The 23159-nt window shown below is 49.4% G+C and overlaps 1 protein-coding gene across 1 annotated transcript in view; it reads left to right on the top strand.

The window, feature by feature from the left end:
- LOC144945617 (constitutive coactivator of PPAR-gamma-like protein 1 homolog) overlaps positions 1-22121 on the top strand; it is a 40245-nt gene extending 18124 nt beyond the window's left edge. The window contains exons 2-18 of the mRNA XM_078874146.1: positions 4874-5120; positions 5495-5577; positions 7491-7619; positions 8327-8432; positions 8618-8700; positions 9011-9221; positions 9502-9661; positions 10753-10858; positions 11658-11867; positions 13035-13200; positions 14077-14326; positions 15159-15273; positions 16367-16576; positions 17569-17812; positions 18593-18731; positions 20054-20147; positions 20876-22121. Coding sequence (XP_078730272.1) covers positions 4874-5120; positions 5495-5577; positions 7491-7619; positions 8327-8432; positions 8618-8700; positions 9011-9221; positions 9502-9661; positions 10753-10858; positions 11658-11867; positions 13035-13200; positions 14077-14326; positions 15159-15273; positions 16367-16576; positions 17569-17812; positions 18593-18731; positions 20054-20147; positions 20876-21190 — 2868 coding nt within the window. The 3' untranslated portion in view covers positions 21191-22121. The remainder of the gene's footprint in view (positions 1-4873; positions 5121-5494; positions 5578-7490; positions 7620-8326; positions 8433-8617; positions 8701-9010; positions 9222-9501; positions 9662-10752; positions 10859-11657; positions 11868-13034; positions 13201-14076; positions 14327-15158; positions 15274-16366; positions 16577-17568; positions 17813-18592; positions 18732-20053; positions 20148-20875) is intronic.
- Positions 22122-23159: the final 1038 nt, after the last annotated feature.

The following is a 23159-nucleotide window of genomic DNA, read 5'->3' as shown; positions in this document are numbered from 1 at the left end:
GACCCTGGCCATTGACCGAGCAACCCAACGTTCCTACCAGCTCCCTCCACAGGAATGTGTTAAACGCCTTTTTTGTATCTTGGGCACTCGACAGGAGTGGGATTTTGTATGCGGTGACCTGAAGATGGGCAATTGGTCCGTCACATTTTCCTGATTGGTCCGATTTAGCACGGTTGCCCATGTACGGTGCGAAAGAAGTTAATCATACGTACATACAAAAGGTGAAAATACTTGATCGTAATTATCTTTAAAACCTCAGCAAAAATAATGTATTATCACATGGCTATGTAATAGAAAGGGCCAATTAGCTAGATGTAAAGTTTTTGTGTCACTGCATTTTAAATAGAAAAAAGGGACTTGATTAAGCCTAGCCCTTGCGTGCATGCACAATGTTACCTCTCAGTGGATTCTCAACTGATAGTAAATTACACTTCATTAGCCAATTAATGCAAACGAGAAACCCAAAAAAATTTGTTTCGGAGGCTTTATAACCAGTTGTGGACAATTTGTAAATGTAACAAAACATGTCTTCTACACTCAAAGAGTATGGATTCCTGCAGTCACGAAAGCTTCAAATCAAGAATGTCTTCTACAATTGAACTCACCACGAGAGTGTATTTTTCGCAAGACTTTAAGTTGAAAACGTTACATTAAAGACATGGGAATTTCTGGAGAAATTTTTTTTATAGATGTAAACGCATACCGTAATTCAGAATCCTAACTTGGTGATTCGACATGAAGTTGCCTTCCATTTAAAAGCGTCGTAATTTTTCGATTCATTTGCGTGGCTAATATTGTGTGTTTCCAGTGCGTCTTGGCTCAGGACACATGATTGTGCCCCTTTAGTTGTACCCCATTGTCTTGTGAATCCAGACCCTAATTAAATGAGCCCTAATTACCTTGATATTTTTCATGTTTTTTTACCATTGACTGCACACAGTAATGGGTAAATTCCAGCTCTGGCAATTAACATTTTTTATTTGACTGTTGTGCGTTGAACCTCTCCCTCCTTCGGGAGAGTGGGTGTGTAAAAATGTCTCAACTAAACCTTGTATTTTACCAGGTAGGGCCCATTGAGCTATATAGTTTTTTTTCAGAAGCGACCTGGCCACAAATGATAGCTCAATGAATTGGCTCATCCTGTGGAAATTTATAGCAGCCAAATTCTCTTAGACGCATGTTTCTGAATGTGGAGGGAAAAACCGGAGGACCCGGAGATAAATTCACACAACCACGGGGTGAGAGGCATGCAAACTCCAAATATACAGGGGTCAAGGTCAGAATCGAACCCATGACCTCCTGTTGTTGACATCTCGCCACTTGTATGAACCTCGGAAGAAGTTCTGTGAAGTCTGCTTCTGCAGGCTGTTTTGTAATTCCCACCCAGGGCATGACGCTCTGCTCTCTTTTGAGTGTTCCCGTTATGCTGATGTAACAATTTAAAGTAAAATTTCTGAAAGTTACCAAACCGTTATGTCCATTGGCCTTCATCCAGCAGCATCTTGGGAATGCATACGGTGGTTGGTGAGGGCATGTATGTGTGCGGGTCTTGTGCCAGTTCAGAGCTGTGTCGTTAAAACCCGCCACCACCCGACACAGCCAACTAACTAGGAAGGGTTGTCACGTAAATAGAACGTGGCCAATTCGTCACTAGTACAGCACACCGGTGTGCTGGAGAGCCAAGCCACAACATTTACAATTCGAGTACGACGTTTCGCCAGTAATTACAACCAGCTTCATCAGGCGACAGCCAGATTTGTGGAGAAGTCCACCTGTTTCGTTCCTTATATAGAGGCGTAGATGTGACCACACTTCTGCACTCTTGCACAAAGTGGGGGGGGGGGGAGGGGGATTAATGAACGAACGTACATTATGCATGCTCCTGTTTACGTGACAACCCTTACTCGTTGGCTGTGTCGGGTGATGGCCGGTTTTAACGACGCGTATATTTACGCGATGTAACCCAAAAAACCTCTTATGGATGATATTGGTCGCGACAGCCTACGTGTTAAACCAGTGCAGTGCTCTTGGCAGATTTCCCAGGCGAAATGTGTTGATGTGTTCCCCCCCCCCCCCAAAAAACCCCCCTTCCCCGTGACCACGGAGTCGTTGGTCCCGAATGCGATCCTCCGTGGCAATGGGTAACGACAGTCTGCGCCATCCTCTCGGATGGCTCGTCTGGGAGAGAAGGAAGAGGCGGAGAGAGAAAGAGAGAGTAAGAGGAGAGTGGAGGGAAAGAGCCAGTCAAAAATAATGATGTGGAAAAAACCCGCCGAGGGACGTGGCATCCCCTGTACGTCACGGTGCCGCGTGATTCGTGCACGCACTTATATATTAATCTTGAATACGACATGTTATTTCCGCTCAGCGGGGCGGGAGTGGTTGATATGGTGGTTTCGCCTGCTGCACTTTGACGACGTTAACTTGAGTTCCATTCCTGACTGACGTCAGTCACAAGTGATGTCTGACACGATCCTGACACCCCCCCCCTCCTTTTCCACGTGACCAACCCGCACTGACCAGCATGGTGAAGTACGGTTAAACTATCCCCATGATGGATACAGCTTTGGGAGGCCTTAATCCAGCAGTGGATTGACAAAGGGATGTAAGTTAATTTTTTTCAGAATCAGAATATTTTTTATCCTGGAGAAATCCGATGAGCCCTGAAGCTTTTTTTCGCAGATGTCCGGCCGATGTTCGCAGATCTCCATTTTCTTCTGTGCACCGAGGGGTGAAATTTCTTGGAATTTAAAAGTGGCCTTTGTAAACATCTCAGTTTGAAGGACTGCGTAGAATCGTCCCGTTTTGGAAAGGTTTGGGTAATCGGAATTATGGTGGCAATGATCAAAATCTCCGCAATTTAACCCGGTTTGAAGCGTACGTGGTGGGAACGCGGACCCAAACCCCGGGAGCTTGTTGGTGGCGGATCAGCGTTTCTGGCACAAGGCATTAGCCGCCCCCCCCACCACTGCTCAAGCATCCGGACACCTCATTAAAACATGACTTTAGAAGAGATAAAGTCTGGACTTCATATCTCAATGGGTTAAGAAAAAAAGTTTATCCAGGCTCATTGCCAAAGTTTCCCCCCCCCCCCTGGTGACACAGGGTCTCTGCGTTTTTATATGCTTTATTGACTTGCACGGGAAAACCCTGAGCTCAATGCAGAAGTGCCCATCACGCATTCCGCGCGTCAGCTCCATCGAGCAGACGCGGCGCTTAAAGTGCGCGCGGCTTTATAGTCGGGAGGAATTTGGGAGTTACAAAAACACACACGGTAAATGTGCTTTTTTTTGTTAAACATGTGACCCGTGAAAGAGTTAAACCTTAGAAATATTTCAGCCCTTGGTATCGGCGGAGCTGGGGTTGGGGCAAGAAGACGATGATGCCGTGCAGCATTCGCTTGCACCATCACCTTGAATTTATGTTTCTCTCCTTCGTACCTCTTCTGAGTCATGTTTTGAGTTTGGAAGACCCGGCCCCACATAACATCTCATAACATAACAGGGGCTCTTTGGAGCTCCTTCTAGTTGGAGGCAACTTCCGCCAACGGCCGTGTTGGCGAGTAATTGCAGGGATGCGCCTTTTCATCGTTGCCTGTGCACAATAGGTCTCGGAATTGCAGTTTGATACATGGATAATAACGGACATACTAAATTAATGGTATGACATCGCGACATCCAATCGATTCCCTGACTTGAGAATGGATTAGGAACCAGTGAGGTTCTGGAGATGTGGTCCCATTGGCTGGTGCCGGTGAGGAATCTGGCCGGTGGCATTGTGCATCATGTAGGTTCGGGGGTATATATGTTGAACTTCTTTCGCACCATACGTAGCCAACCGTGCTAATCGGAGGTGCGAGGGAAGGACCACCAACTAAACACAAAGTACTGTAGTTCTCGAGAAATTAGTTTTCATCTAAAATTTAAAAGTGCATAGCTCCAGTGGCTTCCTAATATCCGCAAGGAAGCGCGCTGCAGACGGCCGCAGAAGCGCATTTGAAAGCACGCGATGCAGTGGCCGTCTTTGTTCGACGAAAAGCCTGCTTCTTAAGTCGCCGGATTGCAGTCGTTCACCCATAGCCACCGTCCAACCCAGCAGCCCAACAGCAGCTGTCCCAAAGCTTTTTGCCAGGGTCATGTGAGGTCGCGCCTGGCAATCTGCCTGCTTTTGTTCAAACACCTATTTAACGCAGTTTTGACTGCAGCTGGCCCAGTCGAGGGAGGAGAGACACGGTGTGGTGTTAGGATTTAACGTGGCTTGACACGGCCTTGGTTCTAAAGCGTGCCAGGCCATCGTCAAACGTACAGATGGCCAAATATATTTTTTATGCCCATGTTTTTCCACATTTGATAAGTTTCGAGATTCCCTCTGTTAAAACGTGTTTATTCATATTCCACACAGTTCGGTATGTATATATGTGTATATATGTATGCTTTATTACCTAGGATAGCCTCACCAAGTTCCATGACTCGTTTTAAGGAGGGTCCTGCCACAGGGCCCGGCGGTTGCTATGTATAATCTAAATGAAGTAATTAGGGATATAATTTTTCAAATAACATTTTTATACATAATACAGGTATCATTGGGTTAGATCTCGTAAATATAAATGTGTCGTATAACTCGCCACCACCCGACACAGCCATTCCGAGTATGACGATTCCCCAGTAATTACAACTAGCTTCAACATTATTACAAAAGACAATACAATCCAAAAACACATCGGAGAGCCACAATAATTTGCGGTCCTTCGGTAATTCACTGGGATTACTATCTTCACCTCCTCAGCACCCAATCTCTCCCAAGTCCCTTTCACTCGCCTCGCTCACGCTCTCTCCTCCTGTCCGTACCGCACCGCACCACCGCCCTTCCTTAGGTTTGCCAAAGCATCAACGATCACCACCTGGAAGTGATTCGCTTCTGCAAGGAGTCGGGCTTCCACGGGCTGGTGGCGCAGGACTCGGACTACGCCGTCTTCTGCCCGCCGCACTACTTCAGCTCCAGCACACTCAAGCTGAGCCGCAACGGCAAGAGCCTCACGGCCAACGAGTACCTGGTGCCCGAGGCGGCCAGCGCCCTGCAGCTGCAGCCGCACAAGTTCCCCATCTTCGCTGCGCTGCTCGGTGAGACTCCTGTGTGCCTGCGCACGCGCGTGTGTGTGACAGGCCCATGGCACCTGGGTCTGTCTTGTAACCTCCTGCCAGCGGGCGTTTGACACTTCACGTGGCCTTAATGTGCACAGCCTGGCAGAAGCGCCGTGGTGACGTCACCGTCACTTAGCGGCGAGTGGCGGTCGTTGTTGTGTGTGTCTATCATCGTGTGTGTGCGTGCGTGTCTTACCTGGTCAAATACAAAATTTGGTTAGAAGTATCCTGGTTGAGTTTGTTTTTTCATGCGTAGACAAGTCGGGGGTAAGGAAGTCTGTATCTATGTATATATGAACTTCTTTCGCACCGCACCTAGTGAGAAGTTAAAACCGATGGTTGTTTATTTCCAGGAAACCACCTCTTGCCTGACGAGGATTTGGCTGCATTTCATTGGAACCTGCTTGGTCCAGAACACCCACTGGCATCTCTGAAGGTAACTGCTCAAGCCATCGCATGAATGACCGAATAAACGAGAGCTTGCCTTCATGTGGAACCAGGTTCACGTATCATGTCTGGATTATTCTATCGCAGTGGGTTGCTGCTTTTGTTCAGGCCGAACTCAAAAAAATTAAGGTGAACGATTTGCATTTAATACAGGTAGGAACAACGGTTCCACACTGCTCACCAGGGATTATTTGTCTGTCGTGCATAGCCCCTCCCAAACATGTACGCTCCCGGATTGGGTGAAGTGCGTCACGTGACCGCGAGCTTTCTGTCGTGCACGAATGCGCTGTCCAACCAAGTTCCTACCTGCCCACTTCGAAGGAAAAGTGTTGGGCGCTTAAATGCCCCAGTATCTCAAAGGGAATTACAGTTGATCATCAATTACCTGGCGCGCGATTTATCCGGCTCCCAACATCCGGCGGTCCCGGGCCGATCCGGCGAGACCGGCAAAATCGCTTCGAAGGCTGTTGACCAGTCTGGCGATCGGCACGGCGTGCGTAACAAACAAATAGCTATGCTTGATTTCAGTGTCAAATATATATCGTACATTATTCACTACATACAACTTGAACAATGAAAATACTGCACGTATATACATTTTTCATGACAAGTAATAAAAGCTGAAATTATACGCAGTGCGATCTGGCTAAAAGTTGCGTGTAATTTGGCTGCATCAGTCCGGTCGATCGTCAAACACAAGTTGTTTAAACAAGAGCGTAGTACCGCATACAGCACCCCATGCAGAGTCTTCGAGATTGGAGTGGTCAGTACGGTACAGTGAATATGGCACCTTTTTTAGGGAGGATAGTTTTTTGTCTGTTTATTGATGCCAATTTCACAGAGTAAACAAATGTAAAACACTACAAAATTCATGTACAACAACACCTAAAGCAATGTTATGCAAGAATGTGCGAAAATAGGCTATTTAAAAGCATAGTGTGATTATCCGGCATTTTGGAAAATTTGGCGGCTCCCCCTTCCCTCCCGAAGCCTCTGGATTATGAATCGATGATCTACTGTACCTTATCTTAGTTATTCCAATGCCCAGCTGTAGTTTGTTTTTTTAGCTTAGCAGACGGATGTCACAAAGATGACTTAGCACCCGCCTGCAAGTGTTCATTATTCTGCCAGTCGGGGGGACGATGTTGCTATTCTAATTAAGAAAATTGTCTGACGTAAATCCCTATTATTTGCCTTCCTATCTATCATCTACCTTTCCCAATTGAATTTCCAGCGGCAGATTAGAACAGTTTCTCGCTGCCTGCGAATTGATAAAATAAAAATTGCGAGCAAAGCAGCCAAGTGAAGTTGATTTAGTTTAACCCATGCTATAAGAGACCAGCATCGTCTCATTTGCACGAATTACCTAGGCAATGACTCTGCCAGTAGGGGGCGATTATTGCTGCTGGCTGTGCAATCCCGATCGAGTAATTTGCGATGTAATTTTCAAATCTGCCAAATTTGGGCGCTGACGCCGGCACACGAACGACATCAGGAGAGCTCTGACGTCAATTTTGAAGCAAACGCCCCGTAGGGTCATTGGGGCTATTACACCGTGCGGTATTAACCAGGGTGGCTGCTGGAATCGAACCGTGACCCTCTGCAGCGAAAGGCCCTAACGCAGGGCCACGGCAGAGCGCTTAAGAAAAACTAAAAATGCAATGCTTTGTGTGTCTGGGTTTTTTTTTCACTGAACAAGAGTCCGGTGCAGAGAGTGAGTGATTAAGGTTGATGGGGGCACAGGCATTCAACATACGAAAACCCGAGGCCCAGGTGCTTACGGGGCAGGAGAAAGGGAATAAGGTGGGCTCTCAGCCCCTCCTCATGTATGTTGAACGTCTTTCGCACCGTACGTGGCCAGCCATGCTCATCGGTAGGTGCGGGTTGCGTCGATCCTTACAGGTGCGGGCACACCAGCTGGTGCTGCCACCCTGCGACGTGGTCATCAAGGCAGTGGCGGAATACTTGAAAAACGTCAACGACATCAACGACCTCGACTCCATCGCCAAGGACGTGTTCAAGCACTCACAGGTTCGGCTCGCTGATCGTAGACAACGCAAGTCCTTTCGCCGACGAACATTCCTCGCGCCACGGAGGTCCACCAGTCGAGTTGGGTGTGAGTGGTGGAGTCGTGTGTCCGCACTGCAATACAAACCTGGCAACCTGGGTTCGATTTCCAATCGTGGATAACTTACCTGTCTTGTCCCCATTCTGTCTACCTCACCTGATATACATGAGTTTGTGAGTTTGATACCGACCCTGGCACCTGTATATTTGGAGTTTGTGTGTCTCTCTCCCTGTGGGCTTGTAGATTTTTCTCCGGTTCCTCCAATATTTCCCTCCATTTGGCTGCTATAACATTTCCACATGATAGGCCACTTAGTTGAGCAATCATTTGTAGCCAGGCTTGCTTATGAAAAATAGCTATTTAACTCGGTAGGCCTTACCTGGCAAAATAAAAAATAGTTTATAGTTTCACATGAGTGACAAGTGTTGTACGATCTTGCCTTGGGCTCCCTGCGATGGATCGAATTGAGAACCTGGAGTGGGGGATGTGAACATCCGTGCCACAGAGACGATAGGTGGCCTAGCACAGTACTCGCTATACCAATTGCTTTGTATGCCACGCCAGCCTGTACAATACGCCATTGCTGATGAATCACTCGTCGCAGCATTCTGTATGGCTAATTCGGTGTACCTTCATATGTTTGTCTTTGTGTGCGGGTGCGTGCGTACAGTCCCAGAGGGGTGAAAAGATCGAGCGATTCAAGAAGGCAGTGCAGTATTACACAGAGGGACACAAGACCTACCCAAGGCCATCCGTGCAGTCGACCAACTTGCCCGGTACACCTGTGTTGATTTTCAGTGTCGCGAGATGTTAACTCTCTCGCCTGTTATGCAGGAGGGTCGTGGTTAATGCACCCACATCAGGTGGCGAACGCGTTGCTCCCTCTGAGCTGTGTCACTGCTGTGGGTGAGGGTCCCTTGGTGGCGCGTGTGGAATGTGCGGACCTTGGCTTTTTCTCCAGGTGCTGCCCCAATCCCAGTGCCACTTTTCCCCACGGCACCAGTTCACAACACCGCACCGTCCTACCAGCAAGGAGATGGGCCGGTAAGTCGCTAACCCTACACCACATTCACCGCCACCGCATTATCAAATCACCTTCGTGATCATCATCATCGCCATTGCCATTTTAGTTCTGTCTCACATGGACAACATTAAACGGGATTGTCCTAACGTCTTGTAGGCGGCAGATTGCCCTGCTAATTTATCAGAGTGCTTAACTGGCACTGCTGAGATTCCGGGTTCAAATCCAGGCGAACCACTCACGAATTCCAAATAAATAACCACATTTCACTTGCCATTCATTCATTACTTCCACATTGTTGCTTTGTGTGTCTCCTTCTGAACACCGTCTCAGCCCCAGAAAAGCGATGCTCAGAGTTCACCACAGACAGCCAATCAGGACTCGGCTGCCAGCCAGGCGGGGAAGAGCCCGTCCAATCAGGCGGAGGCTTGTTACCAGGCAGATTTGAACGACATTTCAGAAGACAACAACCTTGCACTGGACGCGACACTCAACAACAGCCTGGGAGCTGAAGATCATGGATATGGGAACATTGCCTCTCCAGGTGAGCATCTTGTAGACCTGTAGACTCACATATATGTACGTATGTTGAATTTCTTTCGCACCGTACGTAACCGGGAAAATTAAGAGGTGCGGAGGGGGTGAATGGATGGTAAGAAGGGGTGAGTGGAGGAGGATGAGTGGAGCGGGTGAGTACAGGAGAGCGCGTAGAGGGTGATTGTAGTTGTAAGTAGATGAGGGGTTAGTGTTGAGTGGACGGTAAGAAGGGGTGAGTGGAGGAGGACGAGCAGAGGGGGTTTGAGCTCGCACTCCGTCTCTCGCAGCAACAGGGAAGCACACTCCGCTGTACGAGCGAGCGTCGCCCATCGCTCCCGCCGTTCCCAGCAGCCCCCGGCAGACGACGGGCCCCTCCCCTCCGCCGTCGTCGCCCTCCTCCACCTCGTCCGACAACGGGGACGCCCACGGGGACGCCGCCACCGCCAAGTACGATCGTCGCGTCCCGCGGGAGCCAGCGGGGGGCTGTGCCGCTCCCGGGGAATTTTCCACGTCTGTGCGTCAGGCCATCGGTACCAGATTATGGTTCGGCTTCGTCAGAAATGCCACCGTTGCATTTGCGACCGGCCTAGCGATCGAGAGCTCCGTTCGAAGGAGACGGCTGTCACTCTGTGGACACGTCGCCCGTCTTGACGCGCAGACTCCCGCAAATTTGCGTACTTCAGTTGGCGGGTGACGTTCCAAGTGAGGACTGCGATCCTGAAGGGAATGGCGCCGCCCCCCGTGGTCGCACCCCTCCCGTGATCTGTGTATCAAACAAATCACTGAAGACACCGGGCGTATGACACGTGTTTGGCGCAACGGTCCTTCGCCGACTATGCGTGATGAATTAATGAATACGTTTGTTTGACCAGGAAAGCCTCAATGCCCAGGAAAGTCTCAAGACTCTTGTTTCAGGAAGATCCTGCAAACTCTTTGGAGTCGGGGGCGGCGTTTATTTGTTTATTCCCAATTGAGTAATTTGCAGGATCTTTTGTTTCGCTTTGTGATGCTTAGTCAAAGCCAGTTATATTCTTTGGGTCTTTCGGTAAAGTCACGTAGATAGGTTCAAAAAATAATAAAATGAACGAAAACTACAACGTTTCGATCGCAACAAAAGCGACCCACTCCCCCTCCTGTATACGTGACTTTACCGGAAGGCCCAAAGGATAAGAATTCCTGCAGTCACGAAAGCTTTAAGTCAAGATTTAGCCAGTTATATTGTATGTTTCTTTTTAGTTGTGGCAGGCAACCGGAGATCCAGGAGGAAACCCCATATAGAACAGGGGGAGAAGGTACAAACTCCATGCAGAAAGGTACCCGATTTAGGAATTGAACCCAGGCCCTTCTTGCTGTTAGACTCAAGTGTTTACACTGCACCACCCCGCCACCCATATGCAGGGGTGGGGGACATTAAATCCGTGTTCGTGAAACCAGTCGCTCGGTGTTAATGCTGCTGCTGCTGCCGCCGCTGCTGCTGTTGTCGTTTGGTGTGGTGCCCGTGTGCTGCCCCGTTGTCCCACCCCCCCCCCCCACCTTAGCCATATCAACGAGCTACCGGGAAGTGGCGGCAGAGGGGCCTGGGCCGAAGGCGCTGCCCAGGGAGGTGGACAGGCCTCGGGGGTGGCGGCGAATGGGGGTGGACAGGTACATTTCTTGTTTAGCCAGGGACAGCATCGCTGAGTATCGTGACCTTTTGAGGACACGAGTTGTCCCGTCATATTGCGATGTACATTGCAATTGAGTAGTTTGCAAGTGAGTATTTTAATTTGGCAAATTTGGACAAGGATGCCGGCGCACACATACACCGGCCTACTCTTGCAAACAATGTCGCCGGGTGTCTTTAACGTACGCTGGCTGTGTGAGGCCAGGCGACAGTCAGATTCAAATCGTGAACCCTCACGATTTGAATCCGACTGGCAGACGCGCCGCTGTAAGTTTGTCTCGCCTGCACGTAGTAGCTGCCTTTGCATTATGTTAGCAGGTCGAGTTCCATCTGATGCGATCTGAATAGAAGAGAAACCTTCAGGCAAGTTTCCAGTCCCATAATATAGCCATTATCAATGTCACAAATAAACCGGAATGTTGAACTTCTTTCGCACCGTACTTAGCCAACCGTGAAGATTGGGAGGGAAGGAGAACAAACTAAACACAAAAAGCCGTTCCAAAAACATTAGATTTTAGTTTAGATTTACAAGTGCATAGCTCCATTAGCTTCCTAATACCGGAATGAAGAGCGTTCCAGATGGCCGCAGAAGCGAATCCGAAAGCGCGCCATGCGGTGACCGTCTTTGTTCGATGGCGAGCCAAAAAGCCGCCGTTGCGAGGATGACCCGAGTTGCCATGATGGTTTTGCGCTCCTTGACAAGATCAGCGAGGTATTGGTGGGCCTTTGTGTGTGTGTTATGAGCTCGACCTCATGAATGTGCGTGCGGTCACACGTCAGGCCGCGTGCCGGCTCGGCGTCACGGACGAGCCGTCGTGCCGCGGGGGGGTGCTGCCCGCCATCCCGTCGCTCATGTCAACGCCTACGCGCGCCCACATGGACCTGACGACGCCACCGCGGCCGCAGGTCGCCGTGGAGGTGATCCGCGTGGCCGAGTACCGGCACCGCAACGGCCTCATGCACCCTGGCGTCTACCAAGTGCTCACCACGGTGAGTGCCGTGGAGGCCCCCCCCCCCCTCCCCCCGTGCAGGAGTGGATTGACGCACGGGGGCTGCACGCGACGTGGGTTTATCTTCTTTATCTTTGGGGCATCACGGTGGCGAGATGTTAACTCCCTCGCCTGGTATACAGGATGTCTGTGGGTTTGATCCCAACCCTGACGTCTGTGTATTTTGAGTTTGCATGTCTCTCTGCCCGTGGTCGTGGGGATTTTTCTCCGGGTCCTCCGGTTCTTTCCTCCACATTTAAAAACATGCGTTGAGAGTATTTGGCTGATGTAAATTTCCACATGATGAGCCACTTTTTTGAGATATCATTTGTGGCCAGGTCGATTTTGAAAAAGAGCTTTTTAGCTCAGTGGGCCTCACCTGGTAAAATAAAAATAGCATGGAGCATCTTTGCCCATTTCGTCGGTAGTTGAACGTTGTTGAACGGTTGTTGGAATGCTGTGACATGGAACACGGTGTTGTTAATTAAAAAATCCTGTTAAATAATCACTGCAGGTATGGCTCAATAAATTCTATACCCTTTGGTTCTTTCGGTAAAGTCATCGAGACTCGGTGAGGCTTTCCGAGCGTAACCTCAAAAACAATTTGCGACGCGTAACAAAAACTTTCCCACACTTCAAAAATGACCTGCAGATTACAGTAAAACCTTGGATTGCGAGCATAATTCGTTCCGGAAACGTGTTTGTAATCCAAAGCACTCGTATATCAAAGCACTCGTGTATCAGTTGTGATCACGTGACGCTCGGCAGAAAAAGCGTCTACACGTACTACTCGTATTGCAAGACCTCGCTCGTTTATCAAATTAATATTTATTTAAAAATTTTGCACATCTTACAAAACACTCGCAGACCAAGTTACTCGCAATCCAAGGTTTTACTGTACTCCCTTGGGATCGCACACAGCAGCAACAATCGCCGTCCCCCTGTTGCAAATTCCGTGGCAGGCCCCTTCTCGAGACTCGGTGAGGCTTTCCGAGCGTAACAACAAAAACAATTTGCGACGCGTAACAAGAGCAGAGCCGATGACGGCAGCTCGCTTGCTCGCTCCCGTCACGGCGGGGACGCCGACAAAGTCGCCAGTGGCGGCGTCGCCGCTCGGCCTGCTCGGACCGGGCGGCAGAGCGACGCGAGCGTGTGGTGTCGCACGCAGGGCGAGCTGAAGCTGCCGGTCACCCTGGAGGACGAGGCGAACCCGGAGCTGCCCCCGGCCACGCTGTTGTACCGGCCGGCGCGCCAGCACGTCTACGGCGTGCTCTTCAGCCTGGGCGAGCTGCGCAAGCGCGCGCTGCGTCGCGCGCCGCCCGGGATGATGGACAGTGAGGAACCCCCCTGCACCCAACCCGCCCCCAACCCCCCCACCCCGAGACCGCACGCGTTGCGAACGACGGCGCGCTCGCGTCGTCACGCGATCGTGCACGGTCGCCACTTTCGGATGACGCCCGACGGTATCGAGGCTCGTGGCGATCGCGCGCCCCGTTGCTCGCGGACGATGTGGACCTCGTGGGCCCAGAGCAGAAATCGGATACCACCTCAAAGGACCAAAGCTTTAGTCGTACAGAATGATTTACGTGGCGAATGAGGGCAAATTATTTCAGAATCCCGCTCGTTTGAGATGGAATCGCTAATATTATGCCACCGCAAGCGATAGCCGCAATTTTGAAACTTCTGGTCTGGTCTTGGGGGCTCATTTTTTTATTTTATTTACGTTACCAGGTAAGGCCCAGTGAGCTATATAGATCTTTCAGTGGCAACCTGGCCACAAATGATAGCTCAACGAAAGTGGCTTATGTGGAAATTTACAGCAGCCAAATATTAGGAATGCATGTCGATTCTAAATGTGGAGGGAAACCTGGAGGACCCGGAGAAAAATCCACGTGACCACGGGGAGGTCACGCAAACTACAAATATACAACAGGTGTCAGGGTCACGATCGAACCCACGATCTTCAATATATCAGGCAAGGTAGTTAACATCTCGCCACCACGGCACCATCATAGCGCGGTTATGTATAATGCGATGGCACGCTGTTGGCTCTGTTGGTTGATGGCGTGTAATCACGTGACTGCGCACGGTCGGGCGATAAGCACGCGTTCAGCGTAACCACGTGTTCACCCACTAGCACGCTCATCCTCCCCCCCCGCCCTTCGCTCCCCACCGCCTCCCGCTCCCCCCGTCTTTCGCCCTGCGCGCAGCGATGCCCGTGCTGGTGAAGGAGTGGTGCGCCTACAAGGGGAAAGCGCCGCAGACGCCCGAGCTGGTGGAGGCGCTGCCGTTCCGCGAGTGGACCTGCCCGACGCTGCGCAAGCTGTGGCTCGGCAAGGCGGTGGAGGACAAGAACCGGCGCATGCGCGCCTTCCTGGCGTGCCTGCGCTCGGACACGCCGGGCATGGTGAACCCGGCTGCGGTGCCCACCCAGCACCTCGTGCTGTGCTGCGTGCTCAGGTGAGCTCCGCTTGTGCCGTGTGCGGTGCCAGTGTTCACCAAATTGGGGACGAATATATGTGTGTGTGTGTGTGTCATCGAAGCGTATTTTATTTTTTAGACAAGATTTGCACGTTTGTTGGTGCGGTGTTAGTGATGAGCTGCGTCGCTAGTTTTTCGTTTTCTTATCCAGATGCTGTATAGGGAGTGATGTGTTATGAGTACTGTACAATGTCTTTGCATGATCTGATTGACTTTTCAGCGGAGGAAGAATTCATATTGTGGAATTGGTCAGGGTGACAGTGACACGTGTGTGAGAACTCTCAATTGCACTCGTTTGTGCTGCAGTAGAATCCTATTTAAATTGTAGGCGCCTGTCTTCAAAGTCCTCCCTGCATTCCGGTTCCCATCGTGAATTTGCTAAGGTTCATCTTCTTGGTTATTTCGGTAAAGTCACGTAGAAGGGAAGTAATAAAATAATAAAAATAAAACCAGGTCTGTCGCCTCGACAGACCTGGTTTTCACCTGAGGATGGCTGCTTGCGTTGTGGCCGAAACTTCGTGAGAATTATTTTATTATGTTTTTTTAAAATTATTTTATTACTTCCCTTCTACGTGACTTTACCGAAAGAACCAAGAAGATGAATCCCTGCAGTCACGAAAGCTTTAAATCGAAATTTGCTAAGGTTGTACACAATAAGCGTCCTGCGGGCTGGACACCAACCTTAACCCCCCCCCAGCGCTTTACCAAGGCACAAAATGTCATTTAATGCGATGCGAGTGCTCATTTTTTGCGCAATGCAAACGGCTCGAAGTCATGCTTCTCCCCCCCTGCGCCCCGCCCCCGCACGCAGGTACATGTTGCAGTGTCCAGGCGGGCGGATCCTCAGACGTCACGAGCTGGACGCCTTCCTCGCCCAGGCCGTGTCTCCCGTGCTCTACAAGCCCGAGCAGCTGCAGGAAATCAAGGTGAGCGGCCGCCCTGGCCCGGCACCTGCGTTGGGCCCCCGCTTGCATTTGGTGCCGCCTGCAGTTGAATTGTTCCACACGTTTTGGCGGTGATGGGTAGACGCAGAGAATCGTAAGGGTTGCCTTTATGCGTTTGCGTGTATCTCTCCCCGTGATCGCGTGGATTTTTCTCCGGGTCCGTATTCCCCACATTTGGAATCAAAATGCTTTTAGAGTATTTGGCTGCTATACATTTCCACAAGATGATTAGCCGCTTCGTTGAGCTATTATTTGTGGCCAGGTCGCGTCTGAGAAACAGCTCATTCGACCTGCATTTGCTGTGCTGCTGTACACTTGGCTTTCGCGACAGTTATTATTCATGATAAAAGTGGTAATCGCCAGCGAAACGTCATAATCAAATTGTATATGTTGTGTGGTGAAGTAATGAATTGCCACATTTTGCAATGTAGCAATCCTCTAGCTCCTACGCACGTCTGTACACCATGGACATCCTCTGGGGTACATGCCCCTCCCTGGCTGGCGCTTCGTTATTATTATTGACCAACGGCCATCATCACTTTGTGCCGTGCTGTGTCCTATCCCAAGCCCACGTTTAATAACTGTTTAAATTATGTCCTGAACTCTAAATCGTTATTAGTCTGCGTTCATCAATCAAGGCATCTCGTGAAATAAATGTTACGATATAACCAGAATTGGAATATATATAAATTAGAAGACATTGACTTTCAAATATCAACGAAGCCACAATACCCGAAGCAATATATTGTGAAACAAATCAAATGTTATATTATAAATAAAACAACTTTATGAAGTCAATAAAAAAGGGTAAAGCAAAATGCCCAGCATGCTGCACGTATTTTCACTCTGCTGCAGTTCCAGCACTGAAGAGGTGGATTTTTTTATTAACATTAAAATGTATCCAAACTCCCTCTTGAAGTTTACGGGGAAATTTTTTTCCGTGACATTGGAGTGAGGCAGCTAAAGCAACGCCCTTACCTTTCTTACCCGGTAATTAAATGAGTGTGTGCGTGCTTGCTTGCGTGTGCGTGCGTGCGTGTGCGTGTGTGCGCGGTGGCGGCGATGGTGTCGTCAGATCGACGGGCTGGACGCCCGTGGCGTGCAGCTGGCGGCGCTCTTCATGCGCGGCGTGGAGACGGCGCTGTTTGCGAACGACGCGTGCGGCCAGCCCGTGCCCTGGGAGCACTGCTGCCCCTGGCTCTACTTCGACGGGAAGCTCTTTCAGAGCAAGCTGTTGCGCGCCACTCGGGACCGCGCGCCGCTGCTGGAGATCTGCGACGGGCAGGTGATGACGACGACGAGCGGAGAGCGTGTCGGGGTATATTGGGAAAAAGCGCCAGCTTGTTCGTGGGGTTCATAATGGCCGTGTCGGATATTCGTAGCCGACATCGCCGAGACCTTTGATTTGAGTCCGAGATGCAGCAGCTGCTGCCCCCCCCCCCCCCCCGTGACCATGCTCAAGAATAGAGCTGGGAGATCCAACTATTGAATGCGCATCGCTTCAATCGTCCGACTTTGGATAAGGTGAAAATAGTTGGGAAGGAAATTTGGAGAAAGAAAAAGTGTCGCCTCTGTTGCCAGTATTGCAGCTGGAAGGGAGGTGATGGACCAGGGCAGGTTGATGTCATTGGCATCCCCAACCTCGTCATGCTTGGCGTGGCTTTGGGGTTTTTCCTGCCTTCGGGAGTAAGGATGTTGGAGCATTTTTAAATGTATATTGCTTATCCACCCAGCAGTCCACATTAGTGCACCACATTCCATTGGCAGGTCGTTTGCGGTGGAGAAAAGTATGGGCATTCCCACCTCTTCCAATGTGTTGGGCCATCGTTAAAGAATAGGCCAAAATACCCGACCCAGAGCTCACTGTGGTGGAGGTCTTTCTGCCAGCAGCGGGCTGAGCAAGTAATTGTATGGCTGCACCTTTAGCTTTTATATATAACATGTCTGCACGTGCCTGTTTGACATTTGTGTGCTTGTGTGTGCGAGCTTGGACACACACAAACACACAAGCGGTTAGCACACTGCAATACGGACCAAACATCCCGAGTTCGATTCCCGCTCACAACCAACACCAGTGACGATTATCTGACACTGGTCACGGTCCTCCTCTAGGTCGACTCGACCTCAAATTAGTATTCGGTGCAGTCTGTAAAAAACATTGTGCCGTGCCAGCCTTCCATATGTGCTACTCGCTAACGGCACTTGCCACAAAAAGTCCGTAAAGGCTACACGTGTGGGGGCGGGGGGGACCCTCTTGTGTTGTGTGCGCGCGTGCAGTCGGAGCAGGTGTCACGCGTGGACCGCATGAGGCAGAGCATCCTGGAGGGGCTCACCCTGTCACGGCCACCCATGCCCCCGCTGCCCCCGCCCATGCCCCCTCCCCCTCCCCCGCCGTACCTGCCACCCTCCATGATGGGGCAGTACCCGCACCACCCTCCGCCCCAGGGCCTGTACCTGCGCGCCCAGGGGCCCCCGCTCATGCCTCCGCCGTCGATGCACCCACGCGCCCGCAACATAGCGGGTGAGGGTGGACGCATTAAACCACGCGTTGTACGTACGTCGGTACGTTGAGTTTCTTCAGCACCGTACGTAGCCGACCGTCCTGGTCGGAGGTGCGACGTCATGGTTGTGGTGCACTGTGGGGAGGCCTTCGTGTGGAAGGCTCGTCGTAAAATGTCGCGGGACGCATACCCCCCAGATGTTACAAGTTACCCGACTGTAAATGAATGTCAGATGCGCTTCCCACGGTGCCAACCTGCTGTGTTTTAGCCGCCCGGCACTCTGCTTGTTTTTTTTGCAGCAAGTGGCGAGCGCAAGCCTGTGTCCTCCTTTCGTGTGTGGATGAAATTTGCGTAGAAATCACGAATCTTTGTTTTTCGTTCGAAATCAATTTGATGACGTCACGAGATAGTGAATGTGAATGGAGCACAAGTTGGCACATTAAGACACGCAGTGTACCGTGTACAGCTACTTTTTTTTCAATAATCTACTGCTGGATGAGAGCCCCCTCCCCACGCCGTGCCAATCGTTGGGGTTATTTGACTGCTTCATGATTTGTCAGTGTAAGTTGGTGAAGGCGGAGAGCAAAGACTTGGACAGGGACAGCATTATAGCGCAGAATTGTGTTGCACTGCACTGCCCTCTGCTGCCCACCCTGTAGCCACACAGGCCGTGCGTGGTGTTGGCCACCCACTGCCGTGTATGCCGTGCCGACCTTCATAAGTGCTCGCTAACAGCACTCGCTCCAACAGTCCGTGACAGGCTATACGGGGGAACTGTGTCTTTGTGCGCTTGTGTGCAGGAGGGCATGCCCTACCCCAGCAGGGAGGGAAGCTGGAGATAGCGGGCATGGTCGTGGGACAGTGGGCGGGCGGGCGAAGAGGCCGTGCCCGCGGAATTCTGCCCCCACAGATCGTGTCCGTGGGCTGCGGCATGCGCGGGTAAATCAACCCAGTCTCTCTCCCCTCTTTTGCCGTCGTTGGTGAGAACTGATGATGAAATCGGCTCGTGTGCAGATGCTAGATGATGGTGATGATGGGTATTGACGCTCGCGTCACGGCCGCCCCTGTCGAGTAGGGTTGTAAATCAGAATCGGAAATCTTCATTTATCCTGGAGGAATCCGATCAGCTATAGAGCTCTTTTTTTCACAGATGTCCAGTCGGAGCACGGGGTCAGAAAGTTACAACAACAAATAAAAACAGGAAAGTTTAGGAAAGGTAAGCAAGTTATTAAAACATTTAAAATGAACTAACCTTTTTTATTTTTTATTTTACCAGGTAAAGCTCACTGAGCTACTTTTACAGAAGTAACTTGGCCACAAATGATAGCGAAGTGGTTTATAATGTGGAAATGTACAGCAGCCAAATATTTGAAATAGTCTAAGCGCATGTTTATGAAATAATAATGGAAACGGTAAACTTACAATTCACCCTTGCAAATGAGACTATCCTGGTCTCTTGAGTTCCCACCTCGTTAAACAGACTTGACCAAACCTGACCTGTTGATGTCTTGCGGTGGTTGCGAATTTACCTCACTTGCAAAAATATGAACAAAATATGCGATGTAAATGTAAGGGTAAAAAAACCCACCTAAAATCGCAATCCAGTCCTTGGAATGCACTATGCAATGGCTACGGTATTTGGTGTACAGTACTGCACAGTACTAATCAGGGGCGGCCTGGCTTTGTGACATGGCGCGGCGTGAAGATGCGGCGAACAATCCGGCGATGTTTTGCTCGCTTGCCTCTAAGCTGGACCCGAAGAGTGACCAACGAAGGTTGCACATAGAAGAAGACACCCTGATGATGCAGGCAGTGATGAGAAGGAAACTGGCACTATTTGGACACTTCGGATGGTCAACAACAGGAAAATAAAAATTGTGTTGTTCGTAAAAATGGAAGGAACCTGAAAACGAGGAAGACCTTGCAGAGAAAGGCTTGATGATGACATCAGAGATTTTTGCCAGAAATGTGTGGCCACTACTTGAGAATACTGGCACAAGAAAGGAAAGTGGAAACAAATTCTGAGATGTGCAGTGGAGATCTACGGGCTATCTGCCCATGGATTGTGATGATGATGATGATGATTTTTTTTTATTTCTTTGCAAATTTTTTGAGTCCCTGAATTCCTCACCCCACCCCTATTATATGCGGGACTCGGAATATCAGCCCATGGTCTTCCGCAGACGCAACCTGTTGACGCGTGGCGGTTTTCGAGAGGGCACCGCCGAGTGACGCACAGCGATTGTCTTGACCCCCAACAGGCGCGGGGGTCGGGGTGGTGCCCCTTCTACCCGTGGGCCAATCGGCGTGGGGAGGGGAGGGGGAGGAGGCAAGCCGCCCGCTCGGGAAGAACAGGTGGGAATGATCTGCAGAGAAACCCGTGAACTCATTCTTCCACAGAATTCCTGTATTCTGCTCCTTCATTCTTCCCTGGCGTTCATTGTGTTCACTCATTTCCATGGCAATCCTGCCTTGTGTTCACTCATTCTTCCACAGCGTTCAGTCATCGGTGTGCTAAGAAAGTAAGCCACCAACATACGTTGCCGAAAATATCCGAACGTGTGAATTGGTAATGTTAAAAAAGTCATCGTGCTATAGTGGAGGTTTGTAAGTAAGCGATGCAAAAGGTCCACCTTGCGTTGTTGAGAACATAGACTTTTGTCTTTTACCGATACTATAATCTTCCACAATATTGCAGAATGAGTTTCATATTTATTTTACAATATTTCTACTTTGGCTAATTGAGCCCCCAAGCGTTTTTGTAAAGGGTTCTTGCCTTTAACATCTGGCAGCCCAGCAGATTGCTTTTCCTGATGAGAATCACAAAGTAGAAACCGGTCTTCGGTTTGGCTGTCTAAACACTTTGTGCTTGAAAGCATTAGTCTGGGAAGGGCAATTAAAAAATCATAATTTTCTCTGCAGATATATTTTTTCGTAATAAATGTACGTGGGTTACAACAAGTTAAATTTTTTACGCGCCCATAATTGAAAGAAACGTTCACCGTATTGTGCGCTCATCGGAACCAGGTTGGCCCGTCCAATTACCAGACCTCTCCTTTTCGTTCTCTGCGCGTGTGAAACAGAACGGCAATGCCACCGTCGCCACCGCTGCAGCTGCAGCATCGGCATCATCATCCGATAAACAGGAGAGCCAGGCTGAGCCCCCGCCCAGGCCCGACCAATCAGGCGATGGCGCGGGCGGAGACTCGGCGGCGACAAAGCCAATCGGATGCGAGGACGGCGCAGCGATCGCGAGCGACGGCGACCAATCAGAAAGTGCCTTGACGAGTGACTCTGCTGCGTGCAATACAGGCGCGTTCCTTAATGCACATGGCACGCGCGCGGCTTTTACAGGCGACAGCACCTCAGCCACCATAGCACTTAGCAAAGAGGAGTGAGCTGGGAAAGTGGTGGTGGTGGGGGGGGGGGTCTGTGTAAGGAATAAAAAAAAAAGTTGTAAAAATTCTAGAAAAAACGAAAAATATTAAACAAAAAAAAAGAGAAAGAAACCTTTTTTAAATATTTTTTTTTCGTTTTTTGTCGAGAAAGGTTTGAGAGGAGTTGAGTGACGATGGGGATTTTGGTTAGGGTCGACTTACCTTGAATGCAGGAAGACAACGAAAAGCACTTATTAATGCGAACGATTGGGTTGACATCGGCGAGTGAGGATGATACATTTTTGATACTTAAGTGAAAAAAACCACATACGCACTTGCACGCATGCACTCACCCACTTGATTATTTTGGCTTTTGTTGTTGTTGTTGTTTGGACAACGTGCATTTTTCATACGAGGGAGTTTTAGGAGCAGCAGTGGTTTTTGGCTGCCTGGCCACTTTAAGTGATTATTATGGCAAAAAACAACATTGCGACCCTTGCAGGAAAGGGCCCTCCCTGTAGGAGCACCATCGTAGCAGTGAGATCCAACATTTTGGCACTTAATCCTCTTGTTGGGATTTTGAAAGAATTACGCACCTTTTGCTTTGCCCTGCCCCAAAAAAACATGTTCACTTGAAAGCAAGCATACTGTACTCAGTATCGCTGTCTCGATTGTAATTTTTTTTGGCGGGGGGGTGGGAGGGTATTAAATGTGATTGCTGAAAAGTTATATTTAAAAAGTATAATTAAGCCCAGCAGCATAACGTTGAATTGTACTTGACACTATAACGCGGGCATGTGGAGTCAACCGAGCTGTACGGCTAGCGATCACGCAGCAATACTGGATTTCAACAAAAACCATGTCGGCCGGCAAAAAAAAAAAAACCAGCCGCAGCAGATTTTTTGTTGTTGCCGGAGGTTACGATACGTTCACACGGGAAAAAAAGAAATAATGAAGAGAAAAAAAACATGCGCAGGACCACGTCCGTGCAGGAGTTTTATACCTTGCAGAGCGACGTTACGTAGAGCAGGGACAAATGTGGTCCGCGATGCCTCGCGCGAGTTTGAAGGACCCACACGGCGCAGATAATGGCCAGGGATGCGTGGGCCAAGAAGAAGTGACGTTTTCCCGTGCACGTGTGGACACAGCAGAAATGATCCTTTATATAACGAGAGAACGTTCTGCGGCAGGGGTGGGGGGTGAGGGCGCTGGGTGGGGTTTTGTGGGGGGGTCGGGGGGGGGGCATACATTTCCACACCGATCAGATTTTAAACTTTTTTCGGTTGGTAAAAAAAAAAGACCCCCTAAGAAAAGCATCTTTGATTTGTGTTTTTAAAATAAACGAACCCCTGACCGTGCTCTACCATTTTAGCTCTCCGTAGTGATGGCAGTTTTGTGTGATTTACCGTAAACTGCCGCGACATCCGACGCTTAGGGTGGAAAACAAAGGTTACTTTTGTTTCGTTAAGACTTGTTCACGTGGTATATTGTTAAGCGTTATGTACCCTGTTGTATTCATGGCTATTCGTATCTGGTATTGTATGCTAACGTATTAGCTATTACAAAAAAAAGAACTTAATCGACAGTAAAAAAACACAAAAAAAGATTAAAACACACACAAAAGAAGCTTCAGTCTCATATAAAAAATTATCCCTGTATTACAGAATGCAAAGCAACAAAAACCCGCCCCTTTATAATCATCTTTACGATTGTTGACAAGAAAACCAACCCCTTTTCACGTTTCTTCAATAGTCACAACCCTTTTTATGATTGGTCGAATTAGTCTTTTAGGCCTTTACGTTAACGCTTTTTTCCTTAGTGTTTGTTAAACAGTGATGTGTTTCCGGATGAAAAAAAAATAAGCATAATTAAAAAAAGCAGTGAAAAAAATATAAAAACATTAAAAAAAACAACGCATTAAAAAATTACTCATTGCTCCGAAGAAATCTTTAAAGACGACCGTACGTACGTACCACCATGATGGTTTTTC

The sequence above is a fragment of the Lampetra fluviatilis genome, chromosome 38, assembly GCF_964198595.1.
Source record: "Lampetra fluviatilis chromosome 38, kcLamFluv1.1, whole genome shotgun sequence".
In the NCBI taxonomy this organism is placed as follows: Eukaryota; Metazoa; Chordata; class Hyperoartia; order Petromyzontiformes; family Petromyzontidae; genus Lampetra; species Lampetra fluviatilis.
The sequence above is the reverse complement of the archived record's forward strand: the minus strand, read 5'-3'. Positions and strand labels throughout refer to the sequence as shown.